The 15287-nt window shown below is 42.2% G+C and overlaps 1 protein-coding gene across 1 annotated transcript in view; it reads right to left on the bottom strand.

The window, feature by feature from the left end:
• Nucleotides 1–1248: 1248 nt before the first annotated feature.
• Nucleotides 1249–15287, bottom strand: part of CTPS2 (CTP synthase 2) — a 100934-nt gene continuing 86895 nt past the window's right edge. The window contains exon 17 of the mRNA XM_006835605.1: nucleotides 1249–1354. Within this exon, the coding sequence (XP_006835668.1) occupies nucleotides 1285–1354 (70 nt within the window). The 3' untranslated portion in view covers nucleotides 1249–1284. The remainder of the gene's footprint in view (nucleotides 1355–15287) is intronic.

Genomic DNA, 15287 nt, shown 5'->3' with positions numbered 1-15287 from the left:
CATTGCTCACTCAGTTCGCTACAGTACTTGACCTGCTCCCCCCCACCCCTGCCCCCCACCTCAACACCACGCAGCCTCAGCTCCCAGGGGCCTTGCTCACCACCTTACCATGTGGATACATAGGACAAAACATGAACACTCTCTCTCAACCGTGAGGTTATTAGGAAAATTTTAATCAATCATTGGAATTTGTGACAATCAAGATCATCGCTGGAGGGAAACAAAATCAACCCCTTTGATTCTCATTTGTGGAAGTAGGTATTATTCATTCGATTTCCTTTAAGATTTTCCATCCATCTTCATTGAATAATCAGAGTGATTCTATAAATGATTTCTTCAGATTGTTTCTTCATCTTGACGTCAATCATTTCACAGACTGAAAGAAATAAAAACAGAAAAAGAATGTAAGTATTAGCAACCTCCAAAAATGAATCACACAAGTCTGTACCATATCTTCAGCTAACCTCTTCATCATTTTTGTTTGCCCTGAAGCTCCCCATGTTTGACTGGCTTCTTCTCTGGTAAATGGGAAGACTCTGGCCCTGAGTGCAATCGGAAGACATCCCACACTCTACCAATTCTCAAAAAGCTGCCTCCCCACTAAGGAGCAGCTCATCCAATTCAAAGCCTTGAGTTAACCCCAGTCAATATCCACCACTAGTATAAATGTGCTGAAGCTATCCAGACTACATTCCTCAAGCACATTAGAACTGTGGAGTAAATCAGCCCCCCTTAGAAACCAAGCTGAGCACTTGGAACTCCTTAAAATACTGTTTCATTTTCTACAAATTCAAGCAAGTCTTTCCTAAGAGTGACCTAGACCAAGTTGTTTCTGTAAATAAAGTTTCACTGGAACGCAGCCATGCCTATCCTTATCAGTTTGTCTATATGGCCGCTCCAAAGGTAGAGTGGAGGAGCTCCCTACCACAGAGACCGTCTGGCACGCAAAGTCTCAAATAAGTTACTATCTGGTCCTTTACAGAAAATGTCCTAGACTGTGATAACTTTGACCACTATAGCCTCTGAGTATGCATTTATCGATTTACTTATATATTTATTCCTGGCCTCAGGTACACTCCATTTCCCCCAAAGGCCACCTGTGCATCCAATGTTGTCAAGTCGCTCCTGCTAACTAAGAAAGCATCTTGAGGGAGCAGGACCCTGCAAGGCCTCCTATAGCGCTTCCTCCTACACACAAGATGAAAGCTTGTCTGTACAACCAACAAAACCTTAAAAATCCAGCATTACCGTCTCAGGCAGTCCCTGTTATTACAGGAATCCATTTCATTGTATTTCCAACTCAGCTAACCTTGGTTCTGAAAAGCTGTCATCACTGGCATCGCTGTATCTATCACTAGATCAAAAGAGGAACTAATTTAGCAAGGTATAAAAAATGTTTAAGCCAAAAAAACCAGACAATTATCCTCTTTACAATCCCAAACACTTTCCATAATTAACCCCACTTAGGAAAATATTAAGGAATATTCTTCATTTCTGAGTCCTGGAACGGCTCTGTAGGATCAACTCTGGACTGCTAACTACAAGGACAGAGGTTCAAATCCACTAATCAGTCGCTCTGTGAAAACTCATAGGGTCACTATGAGTCAGAACTGGCTCAATGGCACTTAATTAGCAACAAAAATCACTCCAAGGAGAAGTTAATCCAACCACACACAAAGACCTCCTTCTTTTTCTAGAGGAATTCATGGCTTCCTTACATTTCAATAAGAAGTGACTTACTCTAAAAATGTACAAAAGCATTTCAATTTACATGTAAACTAATAACCTTCTGAAGACCACTAAAGCCTCAAAAGCATATTGCTCTCCAGCCTTCCCTTACTTGTCATTTACTTTCTATTAGAGGTGCTCAATCAACAAATTGATTTAAAATGCAAGTCAGAGCTGATGGACCCATTTACATCTACTCTCATTATGTTGTTATTGTTCGGTGCCCTCAAGTAGATTGGATTCACAATACAGGGGGTTGGAACTGACTTGATGGCACTTAATAACAACAACATGCACAACAGAACAAAACACTGCGAGTTCTTACACCATCCTCACAATTGTTTTTATGTTTGAGCCCATTGTTACTGGCACTGTGTTAATCTGTCTCATTAAGGGGGTCTTCCTCATTTTTCCTGACCCTCCATTTTACCAAGAATGATGTCCTTGGTAAAAACCTTATCCAGGGATTGGTCCCTCCTGATAGCACGTCCAAAGAACAAGAGACACTCTTGCATCCTAGCTTCTAAAGAATATATCTTCCAAGATAGATTTGTTTGTTCTTCTGGCTGTCCATGGTATTTTTTAATATTCTTATTCAAATGCATTGTTTCTTCTACCATCTTCCTTAATCATTGTCCAACTTTCACATGCATAAGAGGTGATTGAAAATGCCATTTGTTGTTGTTGTTAGGTGCCATCAAGTCGGTACTGACTCATAGAGACCCTATTCTATGCACAACAGAATGAAACACTGCCCGATCTTGGGCCAACCTCACTATTGTTGCCACGCTTGAGTCCATCAATGCTGCTACTTGGCCAATCCATCTCATTGGAGGTCTTCCTCTTTTTCTCTGACCCTCCACCTTACCAAACATGATATCCTTCTCCAGCGACTGGTTCCACCTGACAATATGTTTGAAGTAGGAGAAATGAAGTTTGGCCATCTTGGCCTCCAAGGAGTACTCTGCCTGTATTTCTTCCAACACAGATCTGTTGGTTCTTTTAGCAGCCCATGGAACTTTCAGTATTCTCCTTCAAAATCATAACTCAAATGCATCAATTATTCTATGATCTTCCTTATTCACTGTCCAGCTTTCGCATACATAGGAGGTTATTGAAAATACCATGGCTTGGGTCAGGCACACCTTAGTCCTCAAGCTGACATCTTTGCTCTTCAACACTTTAAAAAGGTCTTGTGCAGCAGATTTGCCTAATGCAATACGTCATTTGATTTCTTGACTGCTGCTTCCATAAGTATTGATGGTTGATCCAAGAAAAATGAAGTATTTGACAACTTCAATCTTTCCCCATTGATAAGAATGTTGTTTATTGGGCCAGTGGTCATGAGGATTTTTGTTTTCTTTACATTGAGATGCAATCCATACCGAAGAAGCTGGGTTAGATGAAGAAAAATGTGGCATCAGGAATGGAGGAAGACTTATTAACTACCTGCGACATGCAGATGATACAACCTTGCTTGCTGAAAGTGAAGAAGACTTAAAACATTTATTGATGAAGATCAAAGAGCACTGCCTTCGGTATGGAGTACATCTCAATGAAAATGCCATACATGGGTCAAATGCCCCTTAGTCCTCAAACTGATCTCTTTTCTCCTGAACACTTTAAAGGTCTTTTGCAGCAGATACGCCTAGTGCAATATTTCTTTTGATTTCTTGACTACTGCTTCCATGAGGGTTGATTGTGAATCCAAGCAAAATAAAGACTTTGACAACGTCAATATTTTCTCCATTTATCATGATGTTATTTACTGGTCTAGTGGTGAGGATTTTTACTTTCTTTACATTGAAGTGCAATCCATACTGAAGGCTGTAGTCTTTGATCTTTCCAGTATTTTAAGTCCTATTTACTTCCAACAAGCAAGATTGTATCATCTGCATATGGCATGTTGTTAATGAGTCTTCCTGTAATCCTGACGTCACATTCTTCTTCATATAATCCAGGTTCCTGGATATTTTCTCATCGTCAAGTTAAATAAGTATGCTGAAAGGATGCAACCTTGGCATACACCTTTCCTGATTTTAAATCATACAGTCTCCCCTTGTTCTAGTCTAACAACTGCCTCTTGGTCTATCTACAGGTTCCTCATGAGCACAATGAAGTGTTCTGGAATACCCATTCTTCCCAATGTTATCTACAGGTTGTCATAATCCACACAGTCAAAACCCTTAGCATGGTCAATAAAGCTTAAGAAATATCTTTCTGTTATTCTCAGCTTTCAGCCAAGATCCATATAATGTCAGCAATGGCATCCCTAGTTCCAGATCTGAATCTGAATCTGAATCTGGAATGAATTTCTGGCACTTTCCTGTCGATGTACTATTGCAACCATTTTTAAATTATCTTCAGCAAAATTTTGTTACTTGTATGTAATATTAATGATATTGTTCAATGATGTCCACATTCCACTGGGTCACTGCTCTGGAACAGACATAAATATGAATCTCTTCCAACCTGTTGGTCAGGTCTTTCAAATTTTCTTAGCCTAGATAAGTGAGCACCTCCAGCACTGAGTAAGTTTGTTGAACTATTTTCATTTGTATTCCATCAATTCCTGAAGCCTTGTTTTTCACCAGTGCTTTCAGAGCAGTTTGGTTTTCTTCCTTCAGGACCGTCGGTTCTTTAGCATATGTTACCTCTTGAAATGGGTGAACATCGATCATTTCTTTTTGGTACAGTGCATTCCTTCATCTTCTTTTGATGTTCTCTGTACCATTCACTATTTTATCCACAGAATCTTTCAATATTGCAAGTCAAGAATTTAATTTGTTTTCTTCAGTTCTCTCAGCTTGGGAAATGCTGAGTGTGTTCTTTGTTTTGGGTTTTTAACTCCAGGCCTTTGCACATTTCATTATAATAACTGATTTTGTCTTCTTGAGCTGCCCTTTGAAACTTTCTGTTCAGTTCTTTTACCTGCTCATTTCTGTCATTTGCTTTAACATCTCTATGCTGGAGAGCAAGTTTCAGAGCCTCTTCTGACATCCATTTTGGCCTTTTCTTTCTTTCCTGTCTTTTTAATGACCTTTTGTTTTCTTTCTGTATGATGTTCTTGATATCATCCCACAGCTCTTCTGATCTTTGGTCATTAGTGTCTAATGCATCAAATCTGTTCTTGAGATGATCTCTAAATTCAGGTGGGATACATTCAAGGTCTTATGTTGGCTCTCACTAACTTGTTTTCGTTTTCTTTATCTTCAGCCTGAACTTGCATAGGAGCAGTTGATGATCTGCTTCATAGATGGTCCCTGGTTTTATTGAGGCTGATAATATTGAGCTTTTCCACTGTCTCTTTCCACAGATGTAGTCTATTTGATTCCTGTGTATTTCAGCTAATGAGATCCACTCCATAGTTGTCTTTCATGTTGTTTTAAAAAGGTATTTGCAATGAACATGTTTTTGCAAAATTCTATCATGTGATTGCCAGCATCATTTCTATCACCAAGGCCGTATTTTTCAACTACTGACTCTTCCTCTTTGTTTCCAACTTTCTCATTCCAATCACCAGTAATTATCAGTATGTCTTGAGTACGTGTTTGATCATTTTCAGACTGAAGAGGTTGGCAGAATTCTTCAAGTTCATCATCACTGGCTTTAGTGGTTGGTGCATAAATATGAATAATAGTGGTATTTACTGGCCTTCCTTGTAGGCATATGGATATCCCATTACAGACAGCACTGTACTTCAAGATAGATTTGAAATGTTCTTCAATTTGTCATTTCCAGCATAGTAAACCATATAATTGATTCAAAATTGCCAATACCAGTCCATTTTAGCTCACTAATGTGTAGGATACCAATCTTCATGTGTTCCATTTCATTTTTGACCATTTCCAATTTTCCTAGATTCATACTTTGTACATTGCACATTCTGATTATTAAAGGATGCTTGTAGTTGTTTCTTCTTATTTTGAGTTGTGTCACATCGGCAAATGACGGTCTAGAAAGTTTAACTCCATTCACGCCATTATGGTCAACTCTACTTCGAGGAGGCAGCTCTTCCCCAGTCGTATTTTGAGTGCCTTCCAACCTGAGGGGCTCATCTTCTGGCACTGTATCTGACAGTGCTTCTCTGCTATTCACAAGGTTTTCAATGGCTAACCATTCAGAAGTGATCTGCCTCTCCTTCTTCCTAGTTTGCCTTAGTCTGGAAGCCCTGATGAAATGAGTCCATCATGGGTGACCCTGCTGGTATTTAAAACCCTGGTGGCATAGCTTTCAACATCACAGCAACACACAAATCACCACAATATGACACACTGACAGAAGTGGTGAGTTTTCATCACACTCGCACCTACATTTGAATCCACTTAAAGCTGAGCATCACTTAGTCCTAATTTTCCTCATCTCAATTTGCTCCAAGTGCAATAACAGCATAAAATAATACCTGTCTATTCAGAGTACTTTCAGTTTTCATCCTTCTGATGACAGATGTTGCTTTTGACAACATGAAAGGGCTAGAGAACAGTGGATATCACTCTACATCCCTTACGCTGTTAGTCAAACACTAGCCTTTTCTTCGGTGGTTGTATTTTGCCTTTGTTTCTGAGGACCACTGAAGCTCCTCTGCTGTGGGGGAGCCAGTCAACTAATGGTCAGAAAACTCAGGGAGCTCAAACTTGGTGGTCGTTAGGACCAAGACCCAGGAAACAGTCAGAAGTGCACAGAAGGAAAAAAGTTAGTGAATTCTCTAACCTTACATTGAAATCCTGTCTTCTTCAGATCACGTTTTCATTATGATTAATGGGTCAGCAGCCCAGAAGTTTTCATCTCAATACACACTCTCATAGGTTCAAAGATTTACAAAATAATCTGCACGAGTATGCTGTTTTAAATTAAAAATCTACGGATGCTCTGACTACCTCCAGGGTCACATGGCACATTCAAAATTAGTCTGATTATTGAAATATGTGTCACACTACTGGGTTCCCTTACGAATCCACGTTCCCCAAGAGATAGCTGTGGAATTCTACTTTCACTTTAGCCATGGGCTCAGTGTGGGATTCCGCTTTCCTAGCTCCGAATAGATCGGCAAGTGGATCGATTCCACAGCACTGGCCAGAATTCTTTAGCACTGCCAGGAGGTTGTTTTATGCCTTACTATCCCCAACCTTGACTGAGATTTGTAGCCATAAAACTCTTAAATCCATAACAAGTGAAATCCCCACCCCTCCTTTTTTTTTTTTTTTTTAATCAGATGGGAGAGGGAACAATTGGAAAACCTCTATGTTGAGAGAGAAGAAAACAAAGATTTACTCAGAACATATTGACTAACAATAAATCAGCAAAATGATAAAAGGCGATTTATGTTTTTTGGTTTGGACCGACACTTGCCTCTCCTTCCTGGCTTTTGGACAGAATACCAGAAAAGGAGCTGGAGGTTACAGTACTAAGAGGAGAGTTAAAAGATGAAAAACTGACAGAAAAGACAAAATACTTAAAATAAACAGTTAAGTCAACCTATCTTTAAAACCAATCTGGTTAGATTTTACCTCCAGAAAAATCACTTCTCCTGTTACAAAAGGAGATGTTTCAATAAAGAAAACATAAGAATGACTGAAGAATGTCTTAAAAGAAACAAAAAAATTAGTCAAAAAAGTTGATATATCTTTATTACTCTCACTCCTGGTGTGGCGCAGTAGGATAAGCACTGGACTTCAAACCACACGGTCAGTGGTTCAAACCCACCAGGAGCTTCTCGGAAACCCTGTACAGCGTCGTTATGAGTTCGAATCAACTAGAACTAGAAGGCACTTACCAACATCAACAATCTCACTACTCAAATGCAGATCCTTCCTGGCTCTATGCAACAGATTGTGTCATGTTGGTGCCGTAGTGAAGTGTTGTTGACTTGGTTCTGACTCATAGCAACCTTGTATAGGGTGTCTAAGGAGTGGCTAGTAGGTTTCAACTGCCAACCTTGTGGTACAGTCCAGCGTCACACCAGGACTCCTTTTGTGTCATGATGGTGGTTGGCAGTTATGTGCTGTGGAGTCGGTTCTGACTCATAGTGACCCTGTACAGGGTTTCTGGGGCTGTAAATCTTTATGGGAGCAGAAAGCCTCATCTTTCTCCCGCAGAACAACTGGCAGTTTCAAACTGCTGACCTTGAGGTTTGCAGCCTGATTCTTCGTGAACACTACGCTACCAGAGCTCCTTCATAGAATTGGCAAAAGATGGGGACTTGGGAAGTCACACTGAACTCCCTAACTGAAAGGAAATGAAAGTCAAGAGCATTCCCCGCAGCACTAACCCAGGCTCCCAAGCTCGTGTCCAAGCTGTGCTGTAGTGGGGCACCAGGGTCCCTGGAAGCATATTCAAGGGCATTGACTCTGGGAAATGCCAAAAGGTCAAGGACACTCAGTGTCTTCAGGGGTCAGATTTTACATACACTCCCTTCCCTCCCTCTAAACCCAGGGAGAGGGAGAGTGGGCTCCCATCTTCCTCTTATGCCTCTGGTGGAACTACTGTTAGCCATGGTCCTTTGGGCAGAGGGCAATGGTGGCTCAGCAGTAAATTTCTGGCCTCCTATGGATTTGATCCTCAGTCAGTACACACCGTGAGCAGCACCATCTGTCAGTGGAGGCTGTGTGTTGCTATGATGCTGGGCAGGTTTCAGAGGAGCATGCAGACTAAGATGGACTATGAAGAAAAGCCTGGCCATCGACTTCCGTGAATCCCCCAGTGGATGGGGTCACCACAGCAGCTAATACCAAGCACAGTCTTTGGTCAAGTCACTTGACTCTAGGGTCTCCTATACCTCATCTAGAAAAAAGGGGTGAAAACACCCAACAACCTAACCAAAAGGAAATCTATAAAAGTGCCCGGAAAACTCTAAAACTAGAGGCTGTTGTTAGCTGTGGAGTCACATATTCCTGACATGTTATCACCTCAGAAGGCCAAAGCAATGAAAAGAGCCAATGAAAACCGCGAAGCGCAGGCTTTCCTAAATGGGTTTCCTGTGTCAGGTGTAATTCCTTGCCAACGTTAGCCAGCGGACTCAGGGTGCACCGATGTAAAACTCTTGGTGCTCATTTCCGATCTGGTGGCTGTCTGCCCCAAACTCAGCCATCCCATGAAAAAAGCCCATGTTACGTCTGATAAAGTGAGGTTCAGCTTCAGTTTCGTCATCTCCAAGGTAAATTCACAGGCTCGCCAAGTTCCTTTCATAAGAAGGGGCTTCAAATACTTACGGAAAAATTCCATTTTCTTTTCATTCCACTTTTCCCAGACTATCTTGCTGTCCCCTTGCGTGTGTTCAGAGGCCAGGAGGAAGAGCAATAAAAAGAACAGACTTGGCAAAGTAGGCACTGCTTCTAAACCAAATTAGAAGGCATTCATCACAGACCAAAGAACTCCACTACAAACGAAATGTGTCTCGTGGTCTGCAAGCAGACAGCAGTGACCCCTGCTGTATGTGTGGCTGCTCTGTGCTGCATACAACCTGAGGGTTCGTTTGTGCTTCACATGGGACAGACTTATCTGTGCATGCATTTTCACTCACATCTTAAGACTCGTTGCTGTTGGGCACAGTGGAGTGGATTCTGACCCACAGTGAACCCATGTGACAGAACAGACTCCCACATGACAAAGCAGTTTCTCAGTTGTAATCTTTACAAAGGAGTCCTGGTGTGATGCTATAGGATAAAACACTGAACTGCTAGCTACAAAGTCAGTGATTCAAACCCACCAGCTGCTGCTGGGAAACCCTACTATACAGGGTTGCTATGAGCCGGAACCAACTTCACGTCATTTAACAACAACAATCTTTACAATCTTTACAGATTGCCAGGTCTTTATCCCAAGGAGCTACTGGGTAGATTCAAATGAGTGTTTTTTAAAGTATTCTCCATGTATACACACAGTTTTTTCATTGGGATAAGTTATCAGCTAGGAGGGGTCTTCCATGTTCCACTGTACGAAGCAGCAGAATACATTAGTAAAGAGGGGAAAGATTTACAACTGCACTGTCCAATATGGTAGGCACAAGCCATAGTGCCTATCTCCATTTAAATCACTGAAAGTGAACTAAAAGCTGCCATTCCATTCTCCCTCACTCCGGTCAAAGTTGCACAGCAGTCATATGTAGCGAGTATTTGTCAAACTGGATGGTGTCAAAGATTTCCATCATTGCAGAAAGCTTTATGGGAGGGTGTTTCGCTCTGATTAGGGTTATGTGTCAATTTCCTGGACCAGGATTCTCAATGGTTTAGCAGTTAAGACGTAGTAGTTCCCCCTCCCATGATGAGAGCTAATATAATGGCTGATGTGATTAGCTGTGATCTGATGTCATTATCCTATGTGTTGTAAATCCTCCCTTCTAGGATGTTAATGAGACCAGAGGCAATCTACAGGATTAAGTTAGATCTTCAGTCAATCTCTTCTGACATATCAAAGAGCTAAAACAGTTCAGCAGAACTCAGAGAGACCCACTGCCACCAAGAAAGAAACGCCAGGAGTGGAGTACATCCTTTGCACCTGACGTCCCTGCACCGTGAAGCTCCTAGATGCAGGAAAAGACTGATTGATGTCAAGAGACATGGAGCTCTCCAAGGAACACTGGGCCTACAGATACCGAAAGGAGGCAAGGGCCTTTCGCCAGAGCTGGTGCTCTGAATTCACACTTCTAGCCTCCCAAACTGTGAGAGAATGAACTTCTGTTAGTTACAGCCATCCACTTGTGGTATATCTGTTACAGCAGCACTAGACATGCTGCTTTGTATGCATGTGGAAGTTGGACAATGAATAATAAGGAAGACCAGAGAAGAATGGATGCATTTGAATTAGGGTGCTGAAGAAGAATGTTCAAAGAACCCTGGCCTGCCAGAACAATAAACAAATCTGTCTTGGAAGAAGTGCAGCCAGAATGCTCCTTAGAACCCAGGATGGCGAGACTTCGTCTCTCATACCTCGGACATGCTCTCAGGAGGGACCAGTCTCGGGAGAAGGGTAAAATGAAGGGTTAGCAAAATAGATCCCCAACGAGAAGGACTGGTGCGGTGGCAGCAGCAATGGGCTCAAATCTAACAATTGGGATGATGGTGTAGCACCAGGCCGTATTTTGTTCTGCTGCGGAGTCAGAACGGGCTCAAAGGCACCACCTAACAGCAACAACAGATAACTAAGACAGAGGGGCTGATTTACAAATAAATGACTCACAATCACCATGCAATGGTCCTCCTTGCCACATCCAGAAATACAGATATTTTTAAAGGCCTGAGTATCTACATTTAATTAATATCACAGCAAATATTTCTCACATTTGCATGTACCTCTCAAATAGTAGAAGCTTTCTCTCAAAGATTTTTCTCAGTACAATTTCTTATAAATCAAAATCACCAGCAGCAACACATGGGCACGGCTCTCTTTTGGAAGAGAATATTGAAAGTGCCATGGGCTGCCAGAAGAACCAATAGATCCGTTTTGGAAGAAGTGCAGCCAGAGTGCTCCTTAGAAGCCAAGATGGCCAAACTGCGTCTCTCCTACTTCGGACATATTGTCGGGAAGGACCAGTCGCTGGGGAAGGAGATCATGTTTGCTAAGGTGGGGGACAGAGAAAAAGAGGAAGACCCCCAATGAGATGGACTGGCCAAGTGGCAGGCAGCATCGATGGACTCAAGCGTGGCAACAGTAGTGAAGTTGGCCCAGGATCGGGCAGTGTTTCCTTCTGTTGTGCATACGGTCGCTATGGGTCGATACCGACTCGATGGCACCTAACGACAACAACAACTACCAGACTGCCATAGTGGAGCTGTGGTTCTTAGACAAACAAAAGGCTAGACTTAATCATGTTTGTCCCAAATACTCTTGGCTTCTAGCAAATTCCTAATGTGAGAAAATATATATCCCAAGGCACCAGGGAAAGGATAATGCCTCATTGATCCCACCTTTTATGTTACCTCAAGGTGGCCGTTAAAGCATTTCTTTCCCATTAATGGAAAGAAATCAGTCTGAATGTAAAAATGTTAAATGGTATAGTTAGGATTCTCAGCATGTGTGAGCTCTTACAATACTTTATCTCAAAATCCATTTCAGGTGAAAAAGCATGTTTTCAAACAGGCTTCCATGCACGCAGTTTTTCCCCAAAACAGTGTTGCCACTATACTGCCTTCATTCTCAAAGGGCCCCCGGAAGCCATAAAATAGAAGAGCAATGGAATCAAAAGTTCACATGTGCTGAATGTGTTTTGCATTTATAGCAAACTGTCAAATACAATCAGGAGGGGCATAAAAAGCACAGCAGTGTATATTGCTATTAACTCCATTCCCGGCTGGCACCTCATCAACAACAAGGAGGCGAAGTTTGATCAACCAAGGGCACCTTTTAACTTCCATTTAATCCTAAGCGGAGGTGTGCTCAAATGTGATTTATCAACAATACTTCAAAAGCCTATGGAGTTGAAGTCAAACATCACAGGGGAAATGATTTTAAAAGATGTTTAATAGAATATGTTTAGGAGAAAGCAAAAAAAAAAAAAAAAAAATCTTTGTTTCCTCCTGTTATGCTTGAAATGTAACAGACAGGGGGGCACAGGAGTATTTTTATATCCATTCAAAGTTACAAAGCCTCACCTCAATTGCTCCTCACGGCAACTCCGAGAAGGAAAGTCTTGACGTTTCCGATTGGAGACCAGGCCAACATGACCCAATGTTCTAGGTTGCATTCTGTCCCCCACTAGGTATGTGTTGGGATCCTAGCCCCCCTCACACACACATACACACACAAACACACACCTGTGGTTCTGATCACTTTGGGGACAAGGTTTTCTTTGCTATGCTAATGGACCCATTATCCATGTAGGGCATGCCCTAAATCAAATAGCTCCTGAATTACATAATGGGTGGCACAGATATAGAGGAGTCCTGGGGTGGTGCTGTGGATTAACGCACTGGACCACAAAGTCGGCTTGAACTGCAAGGTTGGCAGTTCAAGCTCACCAGTCACTCCTCAGAAACCCTATACAAGGTCACTATGGGTTGGAATTGATTCGACAACACTTAACAGCTAAAACAATGCTGAACCGGCGTTTTAGTTTAGATGGAGTAGGAAAAAAGGCTTGGCGATCTTCTGAAAATCAGCTAATGAAAACCTTATGGATCACAGTGCTCCAACCTGTAGCTGAGCATCGAGACTGGGCAGTGACTTGCTCTGTAGTACATGGAGTCGCTATGAGTAAGGGTGGTTTCGGTGGCAGCTAGCACCAACAATGGAAAGGCTCTCTCTCCATCTCTGATACCCACATCAGCAATGTTCTTGTGAACTAGTATCCTAACAAGGCACAAATTGCTGCTGTTCTGCTAGCTCACTGATTCCAGAATGTTTGTCAACAGCCAAGGAAGCAGCACAAGCTGAGGCAAAGGTATAAAACCCTCTGGGGAGTTGCAGGCCCGCAGGCTGCTCCGGATGGCTTCCTGAGCATTTCATCCCATAGGCCGAGGGAACCTATGAGGGGTGTCAGTTCCCAGAGAATACAGAAGACCATTCTGACAGCAGTGTGGGGTATGGATTGCGAGGGGGAAAGCAGAAGGCATTGAGGCCAATTAGGAGGCTAGAGATGAAGGAGATCTGAACTAAGGTAAAGTCAATATAATAATAATAAAAGACTAATAATTCCCATGTAAGTTCTTACAGTGGACCAGGCCCTTTGCATGTAGCAAAAACAATGTCATCTTCATTACTTCTGTGTTGTTAAGTGTCTTCGAGTCAGTTCTGGCTCATATCGACCCTGTACAGGGTTTCCAAGGAGTGGCTGGTGGGTTTGAAGCACCAGCCTTGCGGTTAGCAGTCCAGTGCTTATCCTACAGCACCACACTTCATTACTGTCCCCTTTTTATAAAGAAATGGATGCACAAAAGAGCAAGATTACACCTCAACAAGAAAATAGAAGAACTGTACTTAAACTTAGTGCATACCACACTCTGCGGGTTGGTGATACTCCCTTGAGGCCTGGCAGAAAATACAAGTGGAAATGAATTCCAACAACAGGCATCTCTAAGGCCTGAGGACTATGCAACAGGGGGTAAGGTAAGAGAGAAGCAATCTGAGCTTGCTTACTCATGGGATACCAACTGGGGCCACTGTGTGGATGATGTTTATCCTAATGATAGCCAGAAGAATGAACAAATCTGTTTTGGAAAAAAGTATATACAAAAGGCTCTTCAGAAGTGAGAATGGCGAGACTTCGTTTCACATACTTTAGACATGTTATCATGAGGGATTAGTCACTGGAGAAAGACATCATGCCTGGTAAAGTAGAGAGTCAGCAAAAAAGAGGAAGACCCTCAACGAGATGGACTGGCACAATGGCCACAGCAATGCAACGACTGTGAGGTTGGTGCAGGACCCCACAGTGGTCCGTTGTGTTGTACATAGGCACCCAACAACAGCCATAATCCTGAGAAATGGAGATGAGCGCTTGCCAGACTGGGCTCTGAGGACTCCTAGAGGAAAGTCCAAGGATAAGAGGGATGAAGGGGACTGTGAGGTTTGGAACACCATATAACGACATTCAAAATGATATGTTTGTGCAGTTTTTCAGGAAGTGAGGCCACAGCTTTCGTCACATTCTCGGAAAGTTGTCTCCCCAAAATTCAGTGGACTGTGATACTACCTGAAGAATCCTCTAGAACAGGGACCCTGTTCTTCTGCAACTAACACTTGATCCTCCAGCAGCCAGCACAGTAGCTGGGCTAAGAGGAAAGTTGACGAAATGCGGTGTGTTGAGTGCATACGTGGAGATATGCAGCCACATTCTGAGGGTTGGAGTGTTATGAACATTATGAACCTTGGGAAAATGTGTATGATGTGCTAAGTTCAAACACCAATTTCTGTAATTGGATTGATGGATTTGATGACGATGCTTTAAAAGCATATGGATATGGATAGCTGGTTTCCCACAACCTTTCTTTCACCCAGTGGTTTTGGCATGCACAGATGACCCTTATTTGAATTAGCTATTGCATCGGGGGTTGCGTCTACATTTTTAGTTGGCTTGGCCTTGTTCCCTTTTTGTTTGTTTGTTTTCTGAGTATCATGATGGACTTATGGAATTTTTATAAGTTTCATGTGTAAATAATCCAATATTGTCCTTACTCCTTTTGACGTTCAAATTGCTCAAAATAAGGCCCGTGGGAGGCCCTTAAAGCTGGCTTCTTTGACTTTTTAAGAAACATGACCTCATTGGTGTATCTATTAGCCCTTTCGTCTTTAAATGTACAATGTGTTCCAGACTGATCATGTACTGTCCTGGCTCCAGGCATGGAATCAACCTAGAAGCCTGGCTTCATTTTAGTGAGGGACAGACAGTATTTTAGAACCCAAAATGGGGGAAATGTACCTTCATCATGGAGATGTAGTTAACCAAGTGATAACTTCACTCAGGGTGGAACAACATGCCTCCTGATGCACATTTCTAAAGTACATAACTGCATCAATGAGCTAGTCTTCTAAGAACAGCTAACTAGATTGCAATCCTGAGAAAACCACTAAATAAACTCAGATTCTGATCATTTCTGCAGGACAATCAGCCTGGACACTACATAAAA

Source organism: Chrysochloris asiatica, unplaced genomic scaffold (assembly GCF_000296735.1).
Source record: "Chrysochloris asiatica unplaced genomic scaffold, ChrAsi1.0 scaffold00018, whole genome shotgun sequence".
NCBI lineage: Eukaryota > Metazoa > Chordata > Mammalia > Afrosoricida > Chrysochloridae > Chrysochloris > Chrysochloris asiatica.
This window is presented reverse-complemented; position numbering and strand designations above follow the sequence as displayed.